This window comes from Ranitomeya imitator, chromosome 5 (assembly GCF_032444005.1).
Source record: "Ranitomeya imitator isolate aRanImi1 chromosome 5, aRanImi1.pri, whole genome shotgun sequence".
Taxonomy (NCBI): domain Eukaryota; kingdom Metazoa; phylum Chordata; class Amphibia; order Anura; family Dendrobatidae; genus Ranitomeya; species Ranitomeya imitator.
In genome coordinates, this window is record NC_091286.1 from 16,715,854 (window position 1) to 16,735,835 (window position 19,982).

At 44.5% G+C, this 19,982-nt stretch overlaps 1 protein-coding gene across 1 annotated transcript in view; it reads left to right on the forward strand.

Annotated features, from left to right (window-relative positions):
* The window catches only part of LOC138637639 (zinc finger protein 594-like), a gene marked incomplete at its 5' end in the record, with an annotated part of 74,403 nt that overhangs the window by 14,283 nt on the left and 40,138 nt on the right, over nucleotides 1-19,982 (forward strand). The window contains 5 exons of the mRNA XM_069726478.1: nucleotides 812-898; nucleotides 1,521-1,618; nucleotides 3,690-3,750; nucleotides 5,084-5,170; nucleotides 8,003-8,997. Coding sequence (XP_069582579.1) covers nucleotides 812-898; nucleotides 1,521-1,618; nucleotides 3,690-3,750; nucleotides 5,084-5,170; nucleotides 8,003-8,997 — 1,328 coding nt within the window. The remainder of the gene's footprint in view (nucleotides 1-811; nucleotides 899-1,520; nucleotides 1,619-3,689; nucleotides 3,751-5,083; nucleotides 5,171-8,002; nucleotides 8,998-19,982) is intronic.

Below are 19,982 nucleotides of genomic sequence, written 5' to 3' on the forward strand. Positions count from 1 at the left end.
CATGGGAGACTAGAAGCTGGCATAGCCTGATCGGCTCTGCTACATAGAGGCGATGCTCACATCGCTCCTATGTAGCAGATATACTGCATTGCTATGAGCGCCGACCACAGGGTGGCATTCAGCAATCTGGCATCAACAACCATAGAGGTCTTCAGAAGACCTCTGGTTGTTATGCCAACGCATCGATGACCCCCGATCACGTGACGGGGGTCACCGGTGCGCGCATTTCCGGCCCAATGGCCGGAAGTGTTTGATAAATGCTGCTTGCAGCGTTTGACAGCGGCATTTCACTAGTTAGTAGCGGCGGGTGGATCGCGATTCCACCCGCCGCTATTGCGGGCACATGTCAGCTGTACAAAACAGCTGACATGTCCCGGCTTTAATGCGGGCTCACATCAAAGCAGGGGATCTGCCATCGGAAGTACTATTCCGTCCGATAGCAGAAAGGGGTTAATTGAGACTTCAATTCAAAGCTCTTAATGGTGGGCTAGACCCTGATACCTCATGCATGGCCCATGGCTGATTAGCAAATTTCTACTGTGGGTCAATTGATGCCACATTTCGTGGTGTCCGTCCTTTATTATAGCTGTTTGGGAAGCTTTTTGTCACCCCTTAAGGTGTTGTGTATACATTTGGTTTGGCCTTCCATTGAATCTAATGGGGTTCGGGGTCCATTCAGCGAACCGAACCTTGGAAGGTTCTGTCATCTCTATTCCCCATATTCCCTGCCCACAATGACTTTCCCCCTCAGCTTCATTGCATCGGAAAACATCTTCCATCAGGCTCAGTGCTGTCTCCTCTTGTCTTGCAGATGCAGATGGTGTCTCAACACTCGATCCAAATATCGAGATCAAGGAGGAACCTGAATCAGAAGAGTGGACCACGATCATAATTACAGGTAAATTGAGTCTCACCTGCCCTCCTCCTAATCCCCTCACCCCAACTACTGTCACCACCACTACCAACCACTAACTCCCATTTCCCCATCTCATAATTATCTTTTTGTTCCCATTTCCAAATTATACAATTATACGCACCCTTAGCTTCCTCCTCGGCGCCATCTTGTTCTCATTTCTATTCCTGTGTTTCACCTTTTATGTTAAAACCTATTAATCCCATATTCACTCCTTAAAGTCAGCCAGCACCCTTCATGGCTCCTTGCTTACAAATCTCTAGTCATTTCTCTTTTTTTTTTTCTCACCACAGTCCCCCCCAACTCTTTTTCTTTTTGACTTATTGTGCCATTAGACTACATGATTGCTGTCCATAAAATACTCCTGATCAGCTACATAGAAGCCCATGAATGGTCATTTAACTGCCTGTTTAGACAGTGTGTCGCACTGGTATGTACACAGAACGATCGTTGAAATGATTGTTCTGTTTGCGTAGACGGCCGCCGTTTACACAGGACGACGTGCTGCCGAGAGTAATGATGATGTTCCCAGGAGCATTCCTAGATTCCCCATCATCTGCTCATCACATATAGACAATGTATTCAGTCCCTGCGTTATTTCCTATAGATGAATCCTGCCCGATAAATCCCTCGGAGAGAAGTCCCAGTCCTCCATATTCCCCGGAGCGGCCAGAAAAGGAGGAAGATGTCCCCCAGGATCATAAGGTAGATGAGATGAGATTTCTACAAATCCTCTACAGATCGATGTAATGAGGCTTCTAATAAATCATAGATCCCAACCGTCCCGGATTCAGCTGGACTCTCCCGATTTTGAGGGCTCAGTCCCGCCATCCCGGAACGTCAGGGCTTGTTCCAGTTTGTAATATTGCCTTCTTTCCAACATCTTCATCTCTCCGTAGCTCCGCTTCCTGAGGGGACTGGGCCTCATATGTCTGCGCTGGTAGATTTTTGTGCACTTGATCTGTTTTGCAGGCTCTGACTCCGCAGGCAGATTACATAGAGAAACATCTGTACATAGAAGTGTATTTTTATGTCTCTGTATTCTAAACAGAAAGTAAAAGAGATTTTTTTTTTCTTCCTATAAAATTACTAAAAATGATGAAAAAACAATTACAATAATATAATTTTTCTGCACTTTTTTAAAAATAATAAACATCACAAACATTTTTTATAGGTTTAATAGAGAAAAAAAAATAATACAAATGTAATGCTGAGGCCGTGCTCACATGTAAATGTGTTTTTTTCCCTACCTTTTTTCCTGCAGGTGTCCTCACCATACGATGCAATAACAATCTTCTGAGATTATTGCGTTTCTTTTATGCCCTTACCCTCTTATTTGATGCATTTTTTGTGCTTTTTTTAATAATACAGAAAAACATTGATTCTGCACTTAAAAATGCAGCTGCTTTTTATTTCCCTTAGGTGTTTTTTCCAAGCTCCACATAGAAGCCTATGGAGGAAAAAAGCACCAACACCGCAGAATTCAGCAGCGTTTTTCAATGCACCGAAGATGGAGTTTTAATGAAATCCTGTAAATGCTGCAGTTTTTTTATGCGCTTTTTGCACAGAAATTCTGCTGTGCTTAACAGTCCAAGCAAAGTGGATGTGATTTTCATGAAAACTGCGGCCCCTGTGGTCTAAAGACGCTGCTGAACTGTGCGGTTTTGGTGCTTTTTTTTTTTTTTCCGGAGGCTTCTTAAAAACACCACATTTAAAAAACTGCAGTTACTTTTAGTGCAAAATCAGAACTTTTCTGTACTATAAAAAACACATTAAAACCGCAACTTCACATCAGCACCAGAAACGCATCAAATAAGGGGGAAAAGGCATAAAAAGTGCATCAATAACCAGAGAAGATTGTTATTGCGTAGTTTGGTACAGATCCTGCAGAAAACAAAAACACAGTATTTATGCTACGTGTGAACACGGCCTTACAGGCTCCAAAAAGCCAGATGTCGTATAGTGAAGCTACATCAAGATAAGAAAGTTCTGGAGGCTCCGACTGTGAATGAAAGAACAAAAATAATCCACAGGTCCTAACTAGAGATGAGCCGGACGCACAGATGTCGCACCGGCCCTGGGTGATGAAATGTAGGATGGTGAGAGATTTACCGGCTCCTGATCAGCCGCCAGGTAGCACTGACCTGGGCGCCGGACCAGAGACCCGTGAATTGATCCGCTCATCTCTAGTCCCAACTGTCCCAGAGGGAGCAGACAGTCCAGGGTTTGGGTCTGCGCCCCTCTGACATCTCCTCCTGCCAGAAGTGGGCCCCTGTCTAAGGACATGTGCCCACGCTGCGGTTTTTACTGCGGATTTATCGTGGTTGTTAGTGCGGTTTCCGCTGCGGGTTTTCACCTGCAGTTTCCTATTGGAGCAGGTGAAAATCCGCTGCGGAATCCGCACAAACAATTGACATGCTGCGGAAAATAAACCGCTGTGTTTCCGCACGGCTTTTTCCGCAGCATGGGCATTGCGAATTTCATTTCCCATAGGTTTACATTATACTGTAAACTCATGGGAAACCGCTGCGGATCCGCAGCGTGTGCACATACCCTAAGAACATTATATGGCCCCTCTTTGTGTCTGTAACAGATTTGTTGCTGATTTGAAGGTTAAAGTGGGCCCCCTTACCTATCGGGCCCCTGTATGGCTGCACTCGCCACACCAATGATATGTCCGCCCCTGGTCAAGGCTGAGTGATCCGTCTCATTTTATGGCTAATTGGTTGAAGCCTTTTGCCCCTTTTCTTATGTCTGTAATATTTGATTCTTTCAGGAAAGTTCTGATGGAACAACAAGTGAACCCGAGAAAAACCCATCATCAGCGTCAGTGACCGGTAAGAGTCGCTCATAAATCTTGTTCTTGTTGGAAAATGGTGAAAACAATTCCAAGAGCAATGAAATGGCCATTGTGGGTTGGGTTGTGGTTTTATGGTCTTCATTGTGAGCTAAAAATATTATTCTCCAGACCGGTGTGATTACGGCAATGCCAAACTTTTATATAGCTTATTTTTAAGTGGTGAATTGAAAAAGAAAAAGTGGGATTGCTACTCATTTGGGTACGTCATGAGGCAACACAGAAAGCGTTTCCATTTAAATGTCCATGCTGGTTTATTGGTGCTTCATAAACCAGCCACAAGCAAAGGAAGAATATCGTAGATACTCGAGTATAAGCCAAGTTTTCTAATATTCATTGATTCATTGCCCTCGTCGTACTCAGTACCTTGGGCAGTTCCAATGTCCACTCTGGACAGCAGATCAAACATTTGCGCTCTGACAGTCATCGTCACCTCCAAGCGCCAAAATTTCAGTTTGACATATTCTTTAGTGTCTTGCAAGGCTAAGTCATAGTAGGCTTTCTGAGGCTCCACCATTAAGTATGGCGCCAATACTTCTGCCCGTCGTTCTGGAGGAAGTTTCTCTCTTTCTTGGCGCCCATTTGAAAAACTGTCAAAAAGACCTCTGTCTTCACCCCCAATCGTTTTCTGCAGGGCTCCTCTTATCAGTGGATCGTGGAGTCGGAGTTGTCACCTTGCCATAAACCGCCTCTAGTGGATCAAACTACTGCTGCTGCTGGCGGTGCTGCTGCGATTGTTGCTGGATCTGTTGCATAAGCAGTTTATTCATCTCCTGCTGTTATTACTGCTGCTTCTGGGCGTGCACCAGGTGTTTCACCAGGTCCTCCATGCTGTCTGATGATATATTCCTGGCTTATGGCCACCTTCACCCATGACATGCAGTACCTCTGTAACCGTCACACATGTTCCCTGGGAACGCTGCCCGTACTTCTAACACTAATTGTGGTATTGCTACACATTTGGATGCGTCGTGAAGCAACACAGGAAGCGTGTCCATTTAAATGTCCATGCTGATTTATTGATGCTTCATAAACCAGCCACAAGCAAAGGAAAAATTAATGACTTTTCAGTGCAAGCAAAACTTGACAAAGCCAACCAGGCCAATTCCGTAGCAACCCCCACATGTACTTATGCTGCTAACAGATGTAAATCATTCAGCTGCGGCAAGAAAAACTAAATCTCCGAGCACTAAAAAAATACTCGGAGGACCCCCGATCGTGCTCGAGAAATCTCGAGTAACGAGTATATTCGCTCATCACTAATCAGAATGCATCTTCCATCTGGCTCAGTGCTGTCTCCTCTTGTCTGGCAGATGCAGATGGTGTTTCGACAGTCGATGCAAATGTCAAGATCAAGGAGGAACCTGAATCAGAAGAGTGGACCACAATCATAATTACAGGTGAGTTGAGTCTAAACTGACTGAATTCCCTCACCTGCCCCCCTTCTAATCACCTCTTCCCACCTACTGTCATCACTACTACCAACCACTTATTTTTTTGTTCCCATTCTTAAATTAAACGCACCCTTAGCTTCCTCCTCTGCGCTATCTTAAGTCACTTGTTCTCATTACTATTTATGTTTTTAACCTTTTATGTTAAAACCTATTACCGTATTTTTTGGACTATAAGATGCACCGGACCATAAGATGCACCCCAAATTTTCAGTAGGAAAATAGGGGGAAAAAATTAGTGTGTCAAATGGGGGTCCGTCTTACAGTCCAAATTCAGCGGGGGATCGGCAGCGCTGGTGGATCGTGGTCACAGGTTGTGTTAGTTGGTACGGCGATATGACTCCCATCCCAGACTGGTGCGGTAGGTTCAGTGGTGCGGGGGCTCCACCGACATTTTCTGAAAGCCCAAAGTCCACGCACATCCATTGCTGTGATGCAGTGGCCTCCGGGAAAATGGCTGCCGGGGGCTGCGCATGCTCAGATTGAGATCTCGGCACCTGCTGCACCAGCCCGGGAAGGAAGTGTGATCATCGCCCTGCAGCGTTGGACCAGCACCGCCACAGAATCGCCTGACTCCTGCTGCCACCGCACTACTTGTGAGTTTATTCCGACTATAAAACGCACCCCTATTTCCCCCAAATATTTTTTGGGAATAAAGTGTGTCTTATAGTCCGAAAAATACGGTAATCCATTAATCTCCCTTTCACCCCCTTAATGTCACACAGCACCTCTTATGGCTCCTCACTTACAAGTCTCCAGTCAATTGTCACTTTTTTTTCCAGCCACAATATCCCCCAACTCTTATTTTTTTCTTTGGCTTTTTGTGCCATTAGACTATACGATTGTTGTCCACAAATGACTGCTGATCGGCTACATAGAAGCCCATCGATGGTCATTTCGCAGCCGGTTTAGACAGTGTCACTTGAATATACATAGAACGGTTGTTGAAATGATTGTTCAGTGTGTGCATAGACTGTCGCTGTTTACACAGGACTACGTGCTGCCGAGAATGATGATTTTGAAGCAAGATTAAAAATAATTTCACATGAAAAACAGATGATTTTTTTTGGTAATTGGTCACTGTTTCGTCAAGTGATTGGCGGCCTTTTTACACTAGCTAAATATTGAGAACCAAGTGTTCCCAACAGCACTCGTTCGCAATAATCAACCAGGGTAAATGCACCCATTGCAGGACTGATAAATCAGAAACTCAAATATCCCTCCTTACACAATATAAAGTCGTATAGTTATACTAGAATGGTAGAATAAATCCTTCAACCGTAAATCCAAGAATCATAAGAATCATACATTGATCTATTGTCGCTAGGCAAAAATGTACAAAACTGAACATGAGGTTCTTAGTGTAACATTCTGATCAGACTGTATGGAGCCGCTACCACGTCACAGCGACCCTCTCAGTGGGTCCCTAAAGTTTTACAGCCTTAAAGGGAACCTGTCACCTGAATTTGGCGGGACAGGTTTGCGGTCATATGGGCGGGGTTTTCGGGGGTTTGATTCACCCTTTCCTTACCCACTGGCTGCATGCTGGCCGCAATATTGGGTTGAAGTTCATGCTGTGTCCTCCGAAGTACACGCCAGCGCTCATGTTCACCTCATGCTGATTCGTAAATCGGCATTAGAATAACATGATTTTTGGTTGTGTGATCCATGTCTTTTTCTCTGCAGTTCTATCATATCGTTATACCTTTCTAGACGTATAGACTCCTTATAAACCACTTTACAATGACTCCCTTTGGCCTATCTATCGATTGGTTCAAACCTCTCACACTGTCTCCGGATATATCCACACTATTGTAATTGCTGTTGCTACTTCTTTTGATCCTCTTTGATTGCCTACTACTGATGAGTGAGTGTGCTCGTTACTCAAGATTTTGGGTATTCTCCGAGTATTTTGGGCGTGCTCGTAAAGTATGTCTGCGTCGCCGCAGCTGCTTGATTTTCGGCTGCTAGACAGCCTGAATACATGTGGGGATTCCCTAACAAGCAGGCAATCCCTGCATGTATTCAGGCTGTTTAGCAGCCGAAAATAATGCAGCTGCGGTGACACATAATTTACGAGAACACCAGAGCATGCTCGGAAAAGTCGAGTAGCGAGCACACTCGCTCATCACTAATGCCTACCTATCAATACACCGATCCAGATATTAATCCCTAACTTTTAGTTCTGGCTTCTCTCACCTTATGCATTTGCTTTTGGCACAGTTATATGATCCTGATATTATCATCTGCTGTGGTTTAAACAAAAGATTATAGTTTAGGAGTTTACTCATTTCTAGCCATGAACCCTTTGATTGATCTTTACTAGTGATGAGCGAACTTGGTCGGATGAAGTGTTATTCGAGCATGCTCTGGTCTTATCCCAGTATCTTGTTCGAGTCCCTGCAGCTGCATGTTTTGTGGCTGTTAGACAGCCGTAACACATGGTAGTGTTCCCTAACAAGCAGGCAATCTCCGCACATGTTGTGGCTGACTAACAGCCGCGAATCATTCAGCTGAGGGGACTCGAACATATTATTCGAGCACGCCCAAGATATCCAGATAACACCCGAGCATGCTCGGATTCCACGTTGACAGAGCACGTTCGCTCATCACTAACCTTTACTTTTCTACATCCTTTTGTGATAAACTTACTCAAATTGAACACCAGCTTGACTATAGCATTGCTACTTTTTTCCTTTCTTTATAGTGTTAATAAAGTTTCTTCATTAATAAAAAGGAATGTTTGCAAAAATAGGATATTTTTATTATTATTTTTTTCAGGTGACGAGATCACAGAATCCAAGATGGCTTCAGCTAATCCGATAGGCAAAGACAAACCTAAACATAAAAGGGGGGGCAAATTTCAAAGGGGAAAACATTTTAAAAAGAAATCAAATAGTTCTGCGAAAGAGAAAACTCCCACAGATGAAAGGCCATATTCATGTTCACAATGTGCGAAATGTTTTTGCCACAAGTCGAGCCTTGTTAAACACCAGAGAAGTCACACAGGGGAGAAACCATATTCTTGTCCTGATTGTGGAAAATGTTTTAGTCAGAAACCTCATCTTGTGAAACATCAAAGACTTCACACAGGAGAGAAGCCATTTCCATGTTCTGAATGTGGGAAGTATTTTAGTCACAAATCAAATCTTGTGGAGCATCTCAGAAGTCACACAGGGGAGAAACCATACTCGTGTTCAGAATGTGGGAAAAGTTTTGGTCACAGATCTGGGTTTGTTATACATCAAAGAATTCATACAGGTGAGAAGCCATTTTCATGTCCTGATTGTGGAAAAGGTTTTAGAGACAAATCATGTCTCGTTAAACATTTCCGCATAGTTCACAGAGCGGAGACACCATTTTCATGTACTGAATGTGAGAAGTTTTTTGGTAACAAATCACATCTTGAGAAGCATCTAAGAACTCACACAGGGGAGAAACCATTCCCATGTCCAGAATGTGGGAAATGTTTTAGCCAAAAAACTGGTCTTATTCAACACCAACAGAGAGCTCACACAGGGGAGAAGCCATTTTCATGTCCTGAATGTGGGAAGTGTTTTAGTCATCAATCACATATTATAGAACATCTAAGAATTCACACGAAAGAGAAACCATTTGTATGTTCAGAATGTGGGAAACGTTTTTCCTTCAGATCAGGTTTTGTGAAACATCAGAGAACTCACACAGGGGAGAAGCCATTTTCATGTAGAGATTGTGACAAGTGTTTTGCCAACAAATCCAATCTTATTAGACACCAGAGAACTCACAAACAAGAGTAACCATTTTAAAGGGGTTGTCCACTACTTATGGACTAGCAGCTATGTGTTTTGACAGCTCCATACTAGCCTTTTTCTGATATACTTTAATTACCTGCACTGTTTCTGTGCCCACATCACAGTCCAGTTGCATGACCCTCTGTGTTCTTTCCCTTCATTGTCTTCTGTTCTGTCTGATCCACCCGCCTTTTGAGGCTTTGGGTTAGGACGGAACCTAACAGACGGTTCACTCATTTTAGCGTAGTATACAGTACAGTCACAGTAAACATTTCCTGCACTGCCCCCACTTTGGACAAATGAGCTGTTGATCATGTTCCTCTGTGTTGAAATATGAAAACCATAAATCAGCGAAAAGGAGCCAAAAAGAAAAAAAAACAGATAAAAAAGGGCTACAAATCTTACATCAGAATTAGTTAGGATAGTCAGCCAGCAATGTCTATGGAAACAGCCTGTAAAATCTGATCAGTGCAACATTTGTAATTGAACAAAGTAGAAACATTTTTAGCACAAAATACATGTATTTAAGTTAATGTGTGTATTAATGATGAGTGAACATGCTCGGATAACGTTTTATCCAAGTATGCTTGGGAGTTATACAAGTATCTTGGGTGTGGTCAAATAATCTGTTTGAGTTCCTGCGGCTGCATGTTTTGCCACATATTCATCACTGTAATAGGCGGCACCACGTGACCGCTCATACAGGAGAAGCTGTGGCGAGGAGAGGAAGCAGCTAGGGAGCCGGGTAAGTATTTTATTAACAGGGGGGGGGGGGGGGGCATGGCACGGCACAGGGGATGGGAGGGGGTTGGGGACGGATCTTTTTTTTAAACACCAAAAAAAAAAAAAAGATTTTTCATATCTTCCCTCCAGCGAACGCTGCTAGAGAGAAATGAATGGCGGCTTCAGCACCAGATAGATGCAGGGGACAGCGCTTAACTGTAGCGCTGTCTCCTGCACGGTGTGTGTGGTACCCAGTCGGCACACGGACGCCGCACGTGTGCCACACTGATGTGCCACGTGAGCACACGGATAATTCCGGTACCGATTTTTTCCGGTACTGGAATTATCTGGACGTGTGGGACAGGCCTCATATGTAGTTTTTGCAATTTATTGTAGTCATCAAATAAACGTTTCGGCCCAAATAAACGGCCTTCTTCAGTAACAATAACTTCAGGGACAAAGGAGCGTTTTCATGAACGTAATGGGCATATCAGCGGCACAATAGCAGTAAATGCTTGTAGCAAGGTATAATGTCCACGTTGGTGTGTCCAATATAAGTGGGAAGCCCTAGATGTGCCGGCGTGTCCGGCAGTGACGCGGTGGATGCCGCGTTACTGTCAGGCACATCTCCAAGGGCTTCCCACTTATACCTTGCTACAAGCATTTACTGCTATTTTGCCGCTGATACTCCATTACGTTCATGAAAACGCTCCTTTGTCCCTGAAGTTATTGTTACTGAAGAAGGCCGTTTATTTGATGACTACAGTTGCAAGGTGAATGCCTTCGTTTATCTCTCAGGAACTGATTGAGACACACCCTCCTGGAAATATCGAAAAAACGCATGCATACGCAGCTTTTTTTTTGCCGTCATGCGTAAGCTGATGTGGATAAAAAAAGCTGCGTAAACATGCGTTTGGGAATGCGTTTGCAGATGATACGCTGCGCACATATATGCAAATGTGAACTTAGCCTTACAGACGCAAAACATGCAGCCGCAGGGACTCGAACAGATTATTCGAGCATACCCAAGATACTCAGATAACATCCGAGACCATTCGCTCATCACTAGTGTGTATCTTTTAAAGGGGTGGTCTGGTACCTAAAATGTCCTTTCTAAATATCTATCTTTACACCCTAATCACTTTTCTTATTAGCTTTATTATAAAATAGTCTACACTTTTCCCTATTTAGCTATTCCCTCAATGTTTTTCTTTTTCTACTTCGTTTCCTGTGATATTTCACACAGGACATCACAGAAGGCTCGAGGTGCACACATTTCCCCACAGTGTCTATCACCCCTCCTGGACAGGACGTCATCAGAGGCCAGGGCTGCAGTTATTATCGTTTCTTGCATCGCCGCCCTGTGACGATGCCCTGGATCAATGGTGATAAATGCCACGGTAGAGGTGAGAGCAGCGTCAGCACTCTGCTTCTGTCTCCGTCACAGCTTTTAACTGTGAAACAAGATTTCATCAGGGGCGGACATAGAAGCAGTGAGTGACATCAGTGCTGCACCACAGCTTCTAGCACCGCCCTCAAATGTATTATTAGGGGCAGTGATAGAAGCTGTGTGTGTCACTAGTGAGTACTGCACCCTGAATGTGATTCATTTGAGGGTGGTGCTAGAAGCTGTGGGGTGGTGGTGTCACTTACGCTGCTTCTATCTCCAACCCTGCTGCCGGGTGGGGATGATTGCAAAGTCCTGGCGCTGCATTCACATCTCCCACAGTAGCTTTCAGCATGGATCCAGGACATCTTCAGATGGCAGTGATGCAAGAAACTGCATTAAGTAACTGCAATGTTGCCCCCAGATGACATCCTGTCCCAGGAGGGGTGATAGACACTGTGGGGAAGTGAGTGCAGCCCCAGCTTCCTGTGACATCCTGTGTGACACTCCTCTCAAACGAAACGTTACAGGGAGTGAAGTAAAGAAAGACACATTTCAGGATTGGATAGATTCAGAGAAGTGTAGGGTATTCTATAATAAAGCTATTTAGAAAAGTGGTTGGGGTGTAAATATAGCTATTTAGGACATTTTTTAGGTACCAGGCCACTCCTTTAAACAAAGTTTTTGTGATTCTCTCTGATGCAGGCTCCTACTTTTATGCTTTGAAAGGTTCATAATGTATTCGGTTTTCCTCTGTAATGATCATCCAGTTGTGTTCCTGTAGAATAAGAATAATGTTATATCATAAAATATTATCTTGGCATTCTATGTTATTCATTATGTTATCATGTGTAATGTATAACTTGTGGTCAGGTCCTTTAAAGATATTAATAAAGGATGTTTCCTTGCAACTTGTAAAATTTGTAGCATGATTGCGAAAGACAGAAAATATCTTACAAAGGAATCGGACACAGAATCGCAGTTGTCGATCATTGGTTTCAGGAAGATCTTTCAGTTGAGAAGTTGTACAACTGGATTCAGGCCATGTGGTGGCTGGTTAGAGGCCGGTTATGTAAGAAATAAGCCAACAGTAATAGACACCTTTATTTTACAATCACAGGATAAGGGCAGGTCTACGAAGGAAGGACCAGAAGGGCTGGGTACCAACCGCCCGTAGATTCACTGACAGTCTGTAAAAAACAGGTGCTTTTTAACGCCATCCGTAGCATCTTGAAGATAAAATGGTTTTCCCACAGTTTGTACTGCGCATACATCAAAAATGTTAATCTGCGCAGTCTAAACAGAAGCTGACCTGAGGCATGAATGACTGCAGAGTGCGGGTTGCTGGACACGTCTTGTTCTTTCTTGGGGCTTCCAAAGCAGCAGTGTTCAGGCAGGATAACTTTATGTAAGTATATCTCATGTTAGTTAAAGGGTATATCCAGGCCTAATGGGCCTAATCACTAACGGGTAGGTAGATGCTACCCATCTGCCTGTTGTGCCCGACCCCGTTCTCCACCGGCACAGAGCAGTCACTAGACTTCCGCTGACGTCATGTCAACAAAGTGGCAGTTTCTTTTCCTGTTGGCAAGGCGGGACTGCTGGGGTCATGCTGATTGTTAGCCGGCTTCCTGTTGCTTAGTTGGGGGAAGACTCAACAGAGCAGCGGTTTCACTTCCTGTTGACAGAGCGGGACTACTGGCGTCATATTGATTCACATCCGGCTTCCTCCAACTGGGCAACGGGGAGTCGGCAGTCAATCAGCATGACGCCAGTAGCCCCGTCCTGTCAATAGGAAGAGAAACCGGTCAATGACCGGCACCGGGTACAACAGACAAGTAGTTGCCTCTGTTAGCAACTACATCAATGTTAGTGCTTAGACACAATTTTTTTAAGTCCCAGATATCCTCTTTAATCCGGTCTCTTGCTCGTTCACTACCTCTGATAGTTGCTCATAACAGCATCCGAGCAGTCAGCGCATCCAGCATCTCTGCTTAATTCAGAGACTTTCTGACTAGTGAGGAGCGAATATACTTGTTACTCGAGATTTCCCGAGCACGCTTAGGTGACAGAGTATTTTTTAGTGCTCGGAGATTTCATTTTTCTTGCCGCAGCTGAATGATTTACATCTGTTAGCCACCATAAGTACATGTGGGGGTTGCCTGGTTGCTAGGGAATCCTCACATGTAATCAAACTGGCTAACAGATGTAAATCATTCAGCTGCGGCAAGAAAAACTAAATCTCCGAGTACTAAAAAATACTCAGAGGACCCCTGAGCGTGCTCTGGAAATCTCAAGTAATGAGTATATTCGCTCATCACTAGTTCTGACAACTGCCTGACCAATGTTTACATCTCATAACACAACAATCCTCCCCTGGCTTTATTGCAGTGTCTTTTTCATGGACCATTCATAGGCAGCAGTGATCAGGCAAAATGCGACTTATTTTAGCTACAGAACTAGAATGCTAAAGAGTTTAGCAACATAACCACTACATAAGAACTCATTTTAGTCCTTATACCTAAAGTTCTTCTTTATGTGAGCAATGCTTTTTTGATATTACATACATATACTTTTATATACATATACTGCTCCTTCTCCTCCCATCAACATTTTATCCTGTCAGTATACTACAGTCATCATATGGCACTGTGCACTTACAATTGCACAGTCCAAAAGATTAATAAAGCTTAATATTTAAGAAAGTAAAAGGGAGTTTTTTGTCTCTTAGGAGAATATTTGGACGTGCAGAATTATGTAACTAAATGAAAAACGTACAATTTCCCATCTCAATTGTTTATTTTCATCTACTAAAGTCTGAATAATAACCAAACAACTCAAAATGTACGAAGATAAATTTTGGACATTTCCATAAAAAATATCAGTGCCCAATATAGTAAAATGGCCGCTATTTTCATTAACAGTCATATACGCTCCATCCATGGAGTCTGTCAGTTTCTTAATCTGTTGACGATTTTTTTAGGCCGCACCAACCACAGTCTCAGAGATGGGTCAGACATGGCACTGTGTATCTTCACTGTAAATCTCCCATGTAAGAAGGGCCACAAGTTCTCACTAGGGTTTAGGTCTGGTGAGGACAGGGCCGTGTCATTATTCTTTAATTTCGAGGCATCTCTTGGACTTGAGCAGTGGAGAATTGTCCTGCAGAAAAATCATAGTTTTCTTGAAAGATGCAGACTTTTTCCCTGCACCACTGCTGGAAGAAAATGTCTCCTAAAAAATAGCAGTGGGTTTGGGAGCTGATTTTAAGTCCGTTTTCAACCAGCTTATCTTCAATAATCCCAGCCCATAGCAGTGCCCACCTCCACCTTGCTGGTGTCTGATCTGAAGTGGAGGTCTGTGCCCGTTAGTGATTAAGCCACGGCCCATCCATCTGCTCCACTCTCATCTCAGCAGCCCAGAAAATCTCTGAAAATTCTGTCTTCAGAGGGAGTTGTGGGACATTTCCTTGCAGTTTGGGGAAATTCACCAGAATGTGTTGCCTTGGTACAATACATGAATCTTCAGTTCTAGAAGTACTGTGGCCCTCCTCTTCCTGATTTCCAAATATGTGGCCCTTGATTATTACCTCCAGAAACTGATGGAATCTACCAGTCCGTGACGAATGCTTTATGTAGCATACTTTTTTACTTGGCACTGTGTGGCTTCAGCACTTGATCAAAGAGATCACTCTCCCCATGTTTTTATTGTACCCCAGGATCAAATCTGGGAGGCCACTCTGCTTTTTCTGGCAAAGGACATGAAGAGTGAGATGCTGGTTTAGAAGTTATCCATGTGGAGGTAGCAACCCTGGTCTAGTAGTGGGTATATTAAATCCGTAACATCTTTGTCAGCTACTCCTGCGAAGGGAGAACATTCAGGGGTTCAATCTGAGTGACTTTTCCTTCATAAACTCTAAGGCTGGTTTCACATTGGCGTTTTTTCGGGTGCGTTTTTGCGGTAAAAAACGCAAAAAAACGCATGGTGAAAAAACGCATGTAAACGCGTGTAAACGCTGCGTTTTTTTGACGCATGCGTTTTTGCATGTGGTGAAAAAAACGCGGCGTTTTACCGCGTTTACATGCGTTTTTTCATGCGTTTGCGTTTTTTAAACGCATGCAGAAAAATGTGTGACAACTGCCAATCATCAAAATAAAGTAAAAAACCCACTATAAACAGAAATAGTTAGGGTTAGGGTTAGGGGTAGGGTTAGGGATCATAACCCTAACCCTAAAGGGATCCTACCCCTAACCCTACCCCTAACCCTAAGGGATCCTAACCCTAACCCTAACCTACCCCTAACCCTACCCCTAACCCTACCCCTAACCCTACTCCTAACCCTAACCCTAAGGGATCCTAACCCTACCCCTAACCCTACCCCTAACCCTAACCCTACCCCTACCCCTAACCCTAAGGGATCCTAACCCTAACCCTACCCCTAACCCTACCCCTAACCCTAACCTACCCCTAACCCTACCCCTAACCCTACCCCTAACCCTAAGGGATCCTAACCCTAACCTTACCCCTAACCCTACCCCTAACCATAAAGGGATTAGGGTTAGGATCCCTTAGGGGTAGGGGTAGGGTTAGGGTTAGGATCCCTTAGGGGTAGGGTTAGGGTTAGGGGTAGGGTTAGGTTCCCTTTATCACCTTTATGCTGGGGGGTGGCATATCAGTGTGTTTTCTGTTTTTTTAATAAAAAAACGCATGCGTTTTTTACCGCAAAAACCGCATGCACCAAAAAACGCATGCGTCCCCATTGACTCCAATGTATTTTTAGACCCAAAAAAAAACGCATGAAAACGCATGCGTTTTTTTTTGGTCCAAAAAACGCTTCTAAAAATACTACAAGTAGCATTTCAGAAAATGAACGCATGCAGTAAAAAAACGCATGCGTCAAAAAACGCGACCAAACGCGTACACAAAAAAACGCATGCGTTTTCAATGTTAAAGATAGGAAAAAAAAACGCATGCGTTTTTTTGAAAAAAAACGCTGCAGACAAAAACGCAAGTGTGAAACCACCCTAACTCTATGAGTGCTACCTGAGGTACTCTCACACAATTTCTACACTTTAATTCTGTACTGTGCCCTCATACTGGGCGACTATTGTGAGAAATTAAGCCTCCCCTTCCAATGAGGCAGCGAGCTGCAGCCTTCCAGGGCTGAAATCCTGGGATCAGATCCCACCAGAGGAGTTTATATGTTCTCCCCGTGTTTCGTTCCACACTCCAAAGATGGGGAATATACAGTAGATTGTGAGCCTTGATGGTGATGTCTGTAAAGAGATAAGAGTTAGAGTCATGTCAGCATGGACACCGTGAACTACCATTATTATGTAAATCTTTACATTTGTCTCAAGGAACGTCCAGGTCATAGACATGGAAAACTGAAGCATCATATAAAATATCAACACTCCAACATTGAAAAATATTTGGCTTTTTCAATAATGAAGCACGAGGCCCCAAAATGTCATCATTTTCACTGCACCTACAGGGGACCAAATATGGGATTTTCAGCAAGAAGGCAGTAGGCAAATAAATTAGTCGGGGTCACCACTAAATTTACAAAAATTAAATTAAAAAAAAAATGGAATTTGAATTAATTTCTGTAATGTTTGCAATTTCAAAGCTGGAGAATCATGTCAGAAGGTCATTTCCACCATACAATGAACACCGGCAAAACAGAAGCCAAAAAAAAACACATTGTGGAATTAGATTCTTTTTCACTGTGATGTGGAAAGCTTTAGGGGAAACTCAAAAGGTTTCACCCGTTTGCCGGTTTTGATCATATCAGAGTCGATCAATCGGAGACAAAGGCACACGACCGGTGTCAGTGTACGGGCCGGTCTGCTCTCAGATGCCCAGTCTTTATTATAACCACAGAGATAAGGAAAGTGGCTTCTTACATTACCTAAGGGAGGAGATGTTAGTTGGGAATAACAAGGTCAAAAATCAAGGAAACTGCCGAATTCCCTAAAACATGTCCTGTGTTATTGCTTTTATAAATAACACTTAAAATATTAAATTAATCGAAGATAAATAAATTGTCTGAATAATAAAGCAAAGTATCAATATTTACCATAAGGCCGGGGTCAGACGAGAGCATCGGATGCGATCTGTGCTAATGCCCCTCGCCTCCTGCTCTGCTGCGAGCGTGGGCCGAGTGTCCGTGCTCCCCATAGAGGAATACTGGTCCGAGTGCTGTGTGATGTTTTCTCTTATCTAGGTGATGTATTTCCATGCGATGTTTTATCTATCTGATGTTTTATGCACACGATGTTTTATCTTATCTGCGCAGTGTTTTATCCACGCGGTGTTTGTTTTATGCTATCTATGCGATGTTTTATCTATGCGATGTTTTATCTATGCCGTGTTTTATGTTATCCATGCAATGTTTGTTTTATCTACACGATGTTTTATCTTGGGACTCCGGCCGATGAGCCGCACTTTGAATTTTTGGGACCATTTTCCAGCACGTTATGTGGCAAAATGAATGAACGGTGTCATGATTCAATAGTATAAGTCGTCGCCACAAAGAAATAACACACACCCAGGGGCGAAGGAAAACTGAAAAGTGATGGAACTCGGAACATCAGGAGTGAGAAACGGAGACTTGTCCGGGAGTGAACGGATTTATGGATGAACCATGGCCGCTGAGGAGACTCCCGGAGCTACGGCCACCATCAGTCTGCGCCAAGACTTCACACGGAAGATATGAGATCAACCGGCCGAGAAACACAACTGTGCACAGGGGAAAGGACGAGACCGCGATATTTATCCTAATGACTACTGGACCTGTGTGATCTGATGTATCCCAGCAGCGACTGCAGGACCTTCAGTGACGTCATGTGCTCAGGGAGGGGAGGGGTTATACTGCGGGCTTCCTGTCATGTGATCAGTCAGAGGAGGGGAGGAGTTATCCTGCGGCACTTCCTGTCATGTGATCCTGTGATGTCACCGCAGGTCCTGTGCTCTCTCCCTCGTCCCCCGTATTTGTCCCCGCAGGTCCTGTCCCCCCAGGAGGTGACGTCCGCACACGCTCGGGTACGGGACACTTGTCGTCCATGTTCCGCTCTCTCTTCCTCTCGCTTCTCCCCGTTGTTGTGTCGGTCACATACAGCGGCGGCTCCGCAGCACCGACGTCACCACATGAAGAAGCCGCGACATTCTGCGGTCACAGGACGGAGACTCCTGACCTGGAAACCTCCAGATTTCTCCATTGTGGAGTCTGAGCCTCGGCCGCGGTCACTGAGGTGATTAATGGCGTCTGAGGAAGGATCTCCGGCCAGTGACGGCCTCACTGCTCCATGGAGACGAGTCCGGAGACGCTGCAGCCGCGGAGACCCCGGACTCATCCGCTCACAGTCCGGTGTGTGGAATAATCCGCTCCTAGGACACCGGGGGATCTGGAGCTTCCGCCACTCGGTGTAACCGGCTGCAGGAACGAGCAATGCTGAGGACTGAGGAGAAAACTGCAGCGGATGAGTGAGCGGGATAAGGTGTTATCTGAGCATGCTCGGGTGCTCCAATAATATGTCCCAGACGTGCAGCCGCGGGGACTCGGACATATTCCTCATAATTTAAAGATTATTATTATTACTAGATGGTGGCCCGATTCTAACGCATCGGGTATTCTAGACTATGCATGTCCACGTAGTATATTGCCCAGCCACGTAGTATATTGCCCAGCCACGTAGTATATTGCCCAGCCACGTAGTATATTGCCCAGTCACGTAGTATATTGCCCAGTCACGTAGTATATTGCCCAGCCACGTAGTATATTGCCCAGTCACGTAGTATATTGCCCAGCCACGTAGTATATTGCCCAGTCACGTAGTATATTGCCCAGCCACGTAGTATATTGCCCAGCCACGTAGTACATTGCCCAGTCACGTAGTACATTGCCCAGTCACGTAGTACATTGCCCAGTCACGTAGTATATTGCCCAGTCACGTAGTATATTGCCCAGACACGTAGTATATTGCCCAGTCACGTAGTATATTGCCCAGTCACGTAGTATATTGCCCAGCCACGTAGTATATTGCCCAGTCACGTAGTATATTGCCCAGACACGTAGTATATTGCCCAGTCACGTAGTATATTGCCCAGTCACGTAGTATATTGCCCAGTCACGTAGTATATTGCCCAGTCACGTAGTATATTGCCCAGCCACGTAGTATATTGCCCAGCCACGTAGTATATTGCCCAGCCACGTAGTATATTGCCCAGCCACGTAGTATATTGCCCAGCCACGTAGTATATTGCCCAGCCACGTAGTATATTGCCCAGCCACGTAGTATATTGCCCAGCCACGTAGTATATTGCCCAGCCACGTAGTATATTGCCCAGCCACGTAGTATATTGCCCAGCCACGTAGTATATTGCCCAGCCACGTAGTATATTGCCCAGCAGAGCCACGTAGTATATTGCCCAGCAGAGCCACGTAGTATATTGCCCAGCCACGTAGTATATTGCCCAGTCACGTAGTATATTGCCCAGTCACGTAGTATATTGCCCAGTCACGTAGTATATTGCCCAGCCACGTAGTATATTGCCCAGTCACGTAGTATATTGCCCAGCAGAGCCACGTAGTATATTGCCCAGCCACGTAGTATATTGCCCAGCCACGTAGTATATTGCCCAGCCACGTAGTATATTGCCCAGCCACGTAGTATATTGCCCAGTCACGTAGTATATTGCCCAGCCACGTAGTATATTGCCCAGTCACGTAGTATATTGCCCAGCAGAGCCACGTAGTATATTGCCCAGCCACGTAGTATATTGCCCAGCCACGTAGTATATTGCCCAGCCACGTAGTATATTGCCCAGTCACGTAGTATATTGCCCAGCCACGTAGTATATTGCGCAGCCACGTAGT